Source organism: Tupaia chinensis, unplaced genomic scaffold (genome assembly GCF_000334495.1).
Source record: "Tupaia chinensis unplaced genomic scaffold, TupChi_1.0 Scaffold143646_1, whole genome shotgun sequence".
Classification (NCBI taxonomy): domain Eukaryota; kingdom Metazoa; phylum Chordata; class Mammalia; order Scandentia; family Tupaiidae; genus Tupaia; species Tupaia belangeri.
The window spans coordinates 99,200-108,757 of NW_006203494.1; the positions used below are offsets into that span (position 1 = coordinate 99,200).

General features: G+C 49.7%; 1 protein-coding gene across 1 annotated transcript in view; it reads left to right on the top strand.

The window, feature by feature from the left end:
• Window positions 1-9,285, top strand: part of STX12 (syntaxin 12) — a 29,361-nt gene extending 20,076 nt beyond the window's left edge. The window contains exons 5-8 of the mRNA XM_014582544.2: window positions 1,790-1,895; window positions 4,280-4,352; window positions 6,290-6,372; window positions 7,935-9,285. Of these exons, the coding sequence (XP_014438030.2) occupies window positions 1,790-1,895; window positions 4,280-4,352; window positions 6,290-6,372; window positions 7,935-8,027 (355 nt within the window). The 3' untranslated portion in view covers window positions 8,028-9,285. The remainder of the gene's footprint in view (window positions 1-1,789; window positions 1,896-4,279; window positions 4,353-6,289; window positions 6,373-7,934) is intronic.
• Window positions 9,286-9,558: the final 273 nt, after the last annotated feature.

A 9,558-nucleotide genomic window follows, 5' to 3' on the forward strand; every position in this document is an offset into this window, starting at 1 on the left:
AGTACTATATTGAAAAGGAGTGGAGAAAGTGGGCATCCTTGTCTTGTTCCTGTGTTTAGTGGGAAAGCTTTCAGCTTTTCTCCTTTGAGGATGATGTCTGCTATGGGTTTTTCATAGATAGCTTTTATTGTGTTGAGAAATGACCCTTCTATGCCGATTTTGCCCGAGAGTCTTGATCATGAAGGATGTTGTCTCTTATCAAATGTTTTTTCTGCATCAATTGATATGACCATATGGTTTTTATCTTTCTTCCTATTAATATGGTGTATTACATTTATGGTTTTGCGTATGTTGAACCAACCTTGCATTCCTGGGAAAAAGCCTACCTGATCATTATATATAATCTTTTTTATTAGATGTTAGATACGATTTGCTAGTATCTTGTTGAGAATCTTCACGTCTATATTCATCAGAGATATTGGTCTATAGTTTTCCTTCCTTGTCCTGTCCTTATCTGTTTTAAGGATAAGGGTGATAGAGGCTTCATAGAATGAATTAGGGGGAGATTCACCCTTTTGGATATTTAGAAATAACTTGAGCAGAATGGGGGTTAACTCTTCTTTGAAAGTTTTGTAGAGTTCAGAGGTGAATCCACCAGGGCCAGGGCTTTTCTTTGTTGGGAGGTTATTTATAACCGATTTGATCTCCTGGCTTGTTATGGACCTATTCAGACTTTCTATATCCTCCTGGCTCACTCTAGGCAGATTATACATGTCCAGGAATTTGTCCATCTCATCCAGATTATCTTGTTTCTTGGCATACAGATGTTTATAGTATCCTCTAATAATGTTTTTTATTTCTACTATGTCTGTTGTTATTTTGCCTGCTTCATTGCAGATTCTGTTAAACTAAGTGGTGAGGGGTCAGCAGATGGCATAGTGGTTACATCACTGGACTCCCCCATGGCCGACCATGGTTCAGATCCCTGACCTAGTGGCTCAGAAATCATGCTGGGCACGTGTGCGTGCGTGCCCAAGATCCTGGGAGGAGAATGGAGGAGAAGAGATTGCATCGTGGCCATCCCCCAGGGGCGATTCCTCCCTTTCCCTCTCACTGTCTCTCTCTCTCTCTCTCTGATGAGTGCACATGCCCTAAGGCATAAATGTCTTTTAAAAAAAAAAACTGGGACCAGCAGATGGCATAATGGTCATGTCACTGGACTTCCACATAGTTAACCGCAGTTCAAATCTCAGACCCAGCTGCTTAAAGCTCTCACATGCGTGTTTGTGTGTGCCCAAGGTCCCGAGAGGAGAATGAAGGAGAAGGGATTGCAGCATGGCCATCCCTTTGGGGTGTGACTTCTCACTATCTCTATCTCTTCAGTGAGTGTACATGCCCTACAGCAAAAAAATCTCAAAAAAACCCCAAAAACCTGAGTGGTGAACACTGGTCAGCTAACCTCTCCTCCACCTGTTCCCTCTGAAGTGCCGGCATGTCTTGTACTTAGCGGGTACCCGGGAAGGGGGCCAGTGTGATCAGGGACTGCCGTCCTCGGGCTACTTTCCTGGTCTGCGAGACTGCAGAGAAGCCCACGTGGAAATGGCAAGGAGCCCAACCCTCATAACGAGGCTTCATCTCCACCTTGCCTGTCGGAGCTGAGACTTTTCTCAGTGTTACCAGTTCTGGTCTCCGGATACGACATCTGTGGCCCTCGGGGACTCGAAATAGATACCCAGGAAGTTGGAGCCTGGTAGTGTCTTTGGGTGGGTTCTGCTGGCTGTGAGAGGTTGTGAAGGTGTCTGGTCACGCTATGAAAGGTGGATTCAAGCAATGTGTCTGTCCCCTACAGCCACGAGGAGTGGAGCCAGGTGCAAGGCCAGGAGGAGGAGGTGGCTGTCACTGAGCAGGAGCTGGAGCTCATCAAGGAGAGGGAGACGGCAATTCGGCAGCTGGAGGTGAGTGCCTGGTTGTGCTTTCTGCTCCACTCCGTGTGCAGGCGTCCAGATGCATCACCTGCAGGCCGCGTGGTCACGAATGCGCACATGGCATCCCCGTGTGCTGTGCAGTCTGCCTGCTGCAGTACGGCCGTGGACCGTCGGAGTGCCGTGGCGAGGGTCCTAGCCCCAGTGCTCGTGGGTGGCCAGGCCTCCTTTGGTTGCCCTGCCCCATGTAGTCTCCAGGCTCTCCATGTAAGCTTGGAGGACAGAGCCCGGCAGACACGTGCTGCTGCTGGGACTTACCCTCCGACCCCAGGGGCACCTCACAGTTGGGCCGGCTCTACAGAGCCCCTTGCACATTCTGAAGGCAAGCCGGAAGCCTGCTCCACCTTTGTGCTTTCTGAAGTCCAGTCCTGGTCTGTAGAGCTTACCCCTTCAGCAAGCCAAGGGAATGGGGACAGCTTTTGAGGTGCGGGATGAGGTTTTGCTGACCTGTCCGAGCTTGCCCGGTGACAGAACGTCCTTGAGCCTGCCCGGGTCGCCTCCCCATGGGGATAGAAGACTGCCACTGCTGGGGTAGACGGGGTGAAGGGGCCGGGGCCTCCTTGACTCCGTCTGCAGGGTCGCTCTGACTCCTGACAGCCCCGTAGGAGCTGAAGTCCCCAGCCCTCCTCTCCCACTGCCCACTCGAGCGAGCTGTGTCAAAGTCCTGGGTCTAACAGGTTAAAAGCGGGCAAATGCGTACAATTCTAAATGGGCCAGCCTAATACATCACAATTCCTGGGTCGGCCCTGACACGGGAGCTTGCTCAGAGTTCTCTAGATGACTGCTATGCAGTCAGGACTGAGACCCGCTGTCCACGAGGAGGCCGTCCGCCTCAGTGCCTTGTGATCGTCCTGGCATCCCCAGAGTCACCCTGCCTATCCGGTGCTGCTCCGCACACATGGCTCTCGCACACCAGGAAAAGGTGATGCGGAGGGGAGTGAGGCTGGAGCTAAGGCGTGCAACTTACCGTAAGGGACACAGCAAGCCCCGTCACTTCAGCAGGTGCGATCTGGTTGCTTCAGCCTGGACTTAGCGTCTGTGTCCAGCCATTCCCCACCTGACTGGCTCTGCCTGGGCTCTGCTGCTTTCTGCTTGGGCAGCTCTCCTTGGCTTTACAGTGCAGTGCGAGGCCTACCGTCCAGCAGCCTCGCCTTCGGCAGCCTTCAGACCACACACTTAGCCGTGGCTCAGTCCTCTCCCTGCAGCGCCCTGGCTCCTCCTCTGTGTGCGGGACTCTACCCCACCCCTGCCCAGTTCAGCTGCATCTGCTGCCTGCCCGCACTGCAGCTCCAGCTGGTGGGAGTGGGGTTGGCAGCACTGCCGGTCCAGGTTGTGTTTCTAGTCGCCTTCCCAGCCTGGACGGGACATCTTCGGACAGACGTCAACAGCTTCTACTTAATGCAGCTCTCACATTCCCCGGGGGTGCTGGCAGGAGGCGTGCTATCTGGAGGCCCTGGAGTCCCACATGGCCCGACCATGGTTGGAGTCCCAGACCTGGCCGCTTGCTTTCTTGCTTTCCCTTTCTTTCTGTCTCTGGTCAAATTTAAAAAGGATAATAAGAAATGGAATTAAAAATAAATAGTTATTAAAGGAAGCTCTACTTGCCCTACTCTAAAAATTTTTTTTAAATTCCCTGGGAACGTGCCCTATACAGGACCCTCCGAGGGTCAAATCTCCCTTGCCCTTCTGCCAGTGCCGGCCATTAGCTGCTGCCCATGAGTGGGTAAAAACCCAGGTGGGGTCTGTCCGTGACACTCTTCCACCACTGCCGGATGGCACACGCAGTCAGGTGCTGGTTCAGCTCTACCCTCCTTACTCAGAGTAGTGCCTCCAAACAGGTTCCCACTGGCCTGCAGCTGTCCATCACACACCAGGCAGCTCTTGTGCTCAGTCGAGAGCTGTTCCTGGGGCACTGTCCAAATGACAGCAGTACCAGCTGCTGCTCACACAGCTCCAGTCGGGTGGGAAAAAGGGCTTCCTGCATGGGTCTCTCTCCCTCCCCTTCCTCCCAACTAGCATGGGAGCGTCTACACTGTCTAAGCTCTCTCCACCCAGGTCTCATTAGCATTGGGGTTTTGCGTTAGAGACCAGTCCAGGCTCCAGTGTGGGGAGCTGGTCCGAGCCAGCACTCCAGGGTCTGCTTTGTGCTGCGTGGCTGGGGCCATCTTACCAGTCACCAGGCCTAGTCAGTGTGGCTTGAAGGGCAGATCTATCTTCCTTCTACCTTCAGTACTGGTGATAGACCACGTGATAAAGCGTACACCACAGAGCCTTAAACACACGTGTTCCCTGACACGTGTCTCAAGTGGGCGTCTGCTCACTTGCTGCCCCTGGCTCATCACTCCTGTCTTCCCTAGGCCGACATTCTGGACGTCAACCAGATATTTAAAGACCTGGCCATGATGATCCACGACCAAGGTGATCTGATTGGTATGTATTATCAATATCTCAGCCTCAAGGGGAGTCAATAGCACTCGTTAAGAAGTGGGTAAACCATGTCGTCTGCAGAATTCAAGTTTAGAAACGCCGCTTATAAGATGTCTAAGTTCCCAGGACCAGCAGTTGGCGTAATGGCTATGTCGCTGGACTCCCATGTAGTCGACCGTGGTTTGAGTCCTGGACCCGGTGGCTTAAAAACTCGCGCCGGACACATGTGCGTGCGTGCCCAAGATCCGGAGAGGAGAATGGAGGAGAAGGGATTGTGGCGTGGCCATCCCCCCTGGGGGGTGATTTCTTGCTTTCTGTCTCTCTGTCTCTGACGAGCGCACTCACCCTGTAGCAAAAACCTCTCAAAAAAAAAGATGTCTAAGTTCCCTTTCCGGCTCTTGTGTTGGCACGGGTGGACCTGACAGTGAGGCCTTTGTGGCTGTTCAGCCCCTTCACTTGCCGTAGCTTCTGGGCAGGTCTTGGTTTGCAGAATCTGCCGCCAGTCTCCCAGCTTTTATCTCTAGAACGTGCACAGCTGTGGTGTTAGTAACGCTTTCCTAAAGCTTGTTTTTGCTTTATTTATTTATTTTTGAGAGAGATATTTTTGCTATAGGGCGCAGAGAGACAGAAAGCGAGAAATCGCCCCTTGGGGGGAATGGCCACACCGCAGTCCCTTCTCCTCCATTCTCCTCTCGGGATCTTGGGTGCACATGCGCCCAGTGTGTGTTTAAGCCACCAGGTCCAGGACTCGAAACGCGGTCGACTACATGGGAGTCCAGCAACATAGCCATTACGCCAACTGCTGGTTCCTCTTTTCTTTTTTTTTTTAAAGAATTATTTTATTTAATTTCATTTATTCATTCATTTATTTTAATTTGATCAGAGAGGGAGGGAAAGAAAGCAAGCCACCAGGTCCAGGACTCGAACCATGGTCGGCTATGTGGGAGTGTCCAGCACCTTAACCACCACGCAACCTGCTGGTCCCAATTGTCCCTCTTTTCAAAAGCTTTTTATGTGGAAATAATTTCAAGTTTACAAGAAGTTGCAAAAATAAAAATACTGCAAGGAGCTCCTTTAACTGTGGCCCCATGCTCCTGCTGACACCCTATTCTGTGTTCACTGTGCACCCTTCTCTATGAGGGCTTGCCGAGTTGATGCAGAACGCTCTTGTCAAACCCGGCCCAGCCTTGGTGGCACAGCTGTCAGGCCTTCCACGCCGCAGTGCTGGAGCCATGTGCTGACCCCTGGCTCAGACCCCTCACCTGGTCAGCCTGAAACATGCCGGGCTGGGGGCTGGGGGCTGGGAGAAGGGGCCCATAGCATGACGAGCTTGTGGGGTGGCCCCACACTTCTATCACATGCGGACACGTGTGTTCTGCATGAATAAAAGTGAACTTTATTACAAAAGAAAAAAATATACGTAGGTTTTTTAAATTCTTTGGACCAAAATAAACATGTACTTTGATTCCATTTTGAATCTTGTGTGTGCATGTAGACATAATTTTTTTCTGAACTGATATCAGGTGAGTTGCAAAGTTAATAGCCCCATGCTCCCAAATACTGGAGTGTTTATTTCCAAAGAATAGAACTATTTTTCTTTTTTTCAGAACTATTCTCTTATCAAGGAAGTAACTTTTGATTTAATGGAGTAGTTGGAGTGGTGAAACCAGGACCCATAACATCAGAAATCTGTGGGGCCAGCAGGTGGCGTGATGGTTAGGGGTGCTGGACTCCCACGTGGCTGACCGTGGTTCAAATCCCAGACCTGGCAGCTTGCTTTCTCACTTCCCCCTTCTCTCTCTCACTCGGTCCCTCTCTGATCAAAATAAAATAAATAAATAAAAATAAAATCATTCTTTAAAAAAAATTAGAAATCTGTTCCATTTGTAGTCATGAAATATCTGAGCCTATTAAAACATCTGCTGTCACCTTCTTTGCAGATAGCATAGAAGCCAATGTGGAGAGCTCAGAAGTGCATGTCGAAAGAGCCACTGATCAGCTACAGCGAGCCGCCTACTACCAGGTAAAGCTGGTACCGAAGGTGGTGACTTGGCACTGAGGGTCCTGGGGCCATGGGAGCACACCAGCATGCTGAGGACAGCTGCTGCTTTCTGCTGGGACTGAAGCTGGAAGGGCCGGTCAGGCTGCAGTCCGCTTCACTGAGTATCTCCCATCGCAGAGATCTAGTCTGCACACCCTGAGTAAACTTACACAGAAGCCTCTTCGTGGCAAGGCTAAGCCCGCGGGCCAGCACAGTACCTAAGTCTGGGGTGAGGCTGGTTTCATTTCCTAAACAAGCTGTGTTTCAGTCAGGACACCCATTGAACATCGCCGTGGCGGGCCACGTGGTCAGCATCTCTGCTGTCCGGGTGTGCACGGGCAGGAGTCGGGACTGTCTGGCCCTCATGCATGTTGGCTGGACCTCAGTTTCTGACCTACAGGGGCCGTCTCGGTATGGAGACCCTGGGAACGAGTCTGTCCTCCTTTCCCCTCAGTCTGGCATTGTGTGGATTTTTTAAAATAAATAGCATTTCATTCATTTTACACATTCTTAGGATAGCTATATTTTAACTAGAAATGCTTTTAAAGAAATAGGCACTTAATAAGGTTTTCTTTAAAAACTGTGTGATGACTTTAGTGTCTATGGGGAAAGAATAATTAAGTGAATTTTATATATATCACTCAGTGCCATAGTATATGGGAATTAGATGTTTTTGGGGCTATTCCATGGCCCTGTGGTTTGGGCAGCTGGATCCCATGTTACTAAGCATGCATGTGTGTATCCAGAGTTCCAAAAGGAGGGAGAAATGGAGGGGAGGGTTTGTGGCGTGACTGTGCCCGAAAGTGCTCTCTTGCTCCTTCTTTCTCTCGCTGCCAAATGTATGTGCCCCCTGCAAAATTTTAAAAGACAGCACAGAGAGTGTGCAGTGTTTATGAAGAGCTTGTAATAGGACATGTTTGTTAAACATCAAGAAACAAATTAAGCAGCATAAGAGTGTGACCCCGGTTGTGTCAGATAACAAAACGCTTAGACAAAAGATTAGAGGAGTACGACCAAACGTCGTCAGTTTTATCTGTGGGTGATTATATTCTCCTGCTCTTTTACATGAACAAAACCATGTTTTGAAAGATGACACATGTGCGTGCCGGGAGAGGGAGAGGGCAAACGGGAACCTCTCATGGGGTGGTCACGCTGTGGTATTTCTTCCCTCTCCCTCCACAGCCACGTGGGAGCCAGTTACCCTTAACCCCCAGGCCACCAGCTGGCCCTGGAAACAGTTTTATGATAGGCATAAAACCATTCTTTAAATACACATGTACAAATAACTAACTTCATGGCAAGTAATGCTTAGTAGCATAGGCATGGCTCTTCTGCAAAACTGTACATGACCTGGAATTAAAACTTGCACTTCTGCCCAGCCCTTGTGACCTGATGTGAAAGGAGGCCTCCGCATGTGGGTGCATGGGCACATGGGTAGGGCTCACTCTGCATTTGAACGCAGCAGCTTTAGGAAGCTCTCTTGGAATCTTAGATATGAAAACTTCATCTGTTTCATGAGTCTTCTTACATATTTCTTTCCTCAGAAAAAGTCCCGCAAGAAGATGTGCATCCTGGTGCTTGTCCTGGCAGTGATCATTGCAGTCTTGGCCTTCATCTTCTGGCTGGTTTACAAATGAAGCGTGTCTGACCTTCTCCCACTGAGCAGTGTGAGGGCGAGCACCTGTGGGAAGTCTGCCAGAGCAGGCGGGTCACAAGAACGGAGCTTGCACCAGAACTCCTCGTCACGTAGGTAGAGACTGACTGCGGCCTCGGCCGTGGAGCTGTTGACCCGTGGGCAGTATTTATCAATCTACATGTACGTCGTATTGACTCTTAAATGAGGTGTTAACTACTGTGGGGTTTATTTTCTCTTCTATTCTGGTTTTTCTCCATCCCAAGTGTGTACTGAAAATTCCATTCTAGAAATTTTTTGACAGGTGACACTACAGTCTTGAAATATGTGTATACAAAACTCACCTTTTTACTAGCAGCTGAGATAGGATCACTCTCTGGCACCCCGCATACTGGAGTCTATCAGGAACCATGTAATGGCCAGCGGTTTTTATTTAACATTTTAATTTGAGATTCTCAGACGTCTGTTCTGTTTTGAAAGATCTGGGCACTTGAACTGGACAGTGAAAAATTGCGCGTGGTCCCCGTGAAAGGCAACACACTGGAGCTGGCCCGGCGTTGGGCTGCATGTCACTTACCCGGCTGCAAGGCCCCGTCGCCATGGCAGCACATGTGCACACACACTAAGCCATCAGGCTCGTTTTGTACAGGTCCGCTTTATAGCACTGTAGTCTGGGCCGCTGCCCCACCCGTCTGCACAGGAAGGGGATTAGGTACAGTATGCTTTTGGAAGGCAAGTAGGAGCTGTTGGCAATGATGACTGTCGTCATTCACACATGGCTCTGCATTCCTGGTGGTGGTGATGTGGCTGTCAGACGCACGCCCGTGCCCTTGAAGGGCTGTTGGGCATCGGATGGCAGGAAGACCGTAAAAGCTAGACTGAGCGGCGTGAAGCTCAGGCTGTGGACCCAGCAATAAAGCAGAGCAGAGGTTCATTTTTGTAAATGAGACTCATCTGCAGTAGTCCTGTTAGACTCATCCTAATTTACAAACAAGAGATCAATCTCCACGCACAGTTTTAGACAAAAAAAGTTCCAATAAAAGATTGCTGCTTTTAATATAAATGTTGTCCACGTCCCTTTTTCATGAGCCTGGAACAGTGTCAGTGCACCCTCCGGCTCCCCTGAGATAGATATTTACGTCTACTCCCCCTTTCCCGACAGTGCCACTCCGTTTCTTGCTAAACTAATATGAAAATAGGAAAACAGATTTTTCACACTCCTACTTTTCCACGTTTGATGTAAATAAACATGTAAAAACCTTCTTGAGTAAGTTTTTGAGTTAATATCCTGAGATAGGTGTCAGGTAACGGTGCTGTCGGGGGAGCAGCTGCGAGACCTGGAAGAGGACTGGACACTCAGTAAGGGCTGATTTGGGGCCAGAAGAGGTGTTGCTGCCTTTCTTAGGAATAGAGGACAGAGGTGTAAGGAGTGGCACGGTGGCCCACGCAGCATCTTCAGAGGAAAACGTCTTTTTCTGTGGTCACTGCTCTTTGATTCTAAATAAGGTTGGACTTGGATACATCATTTGTAACAT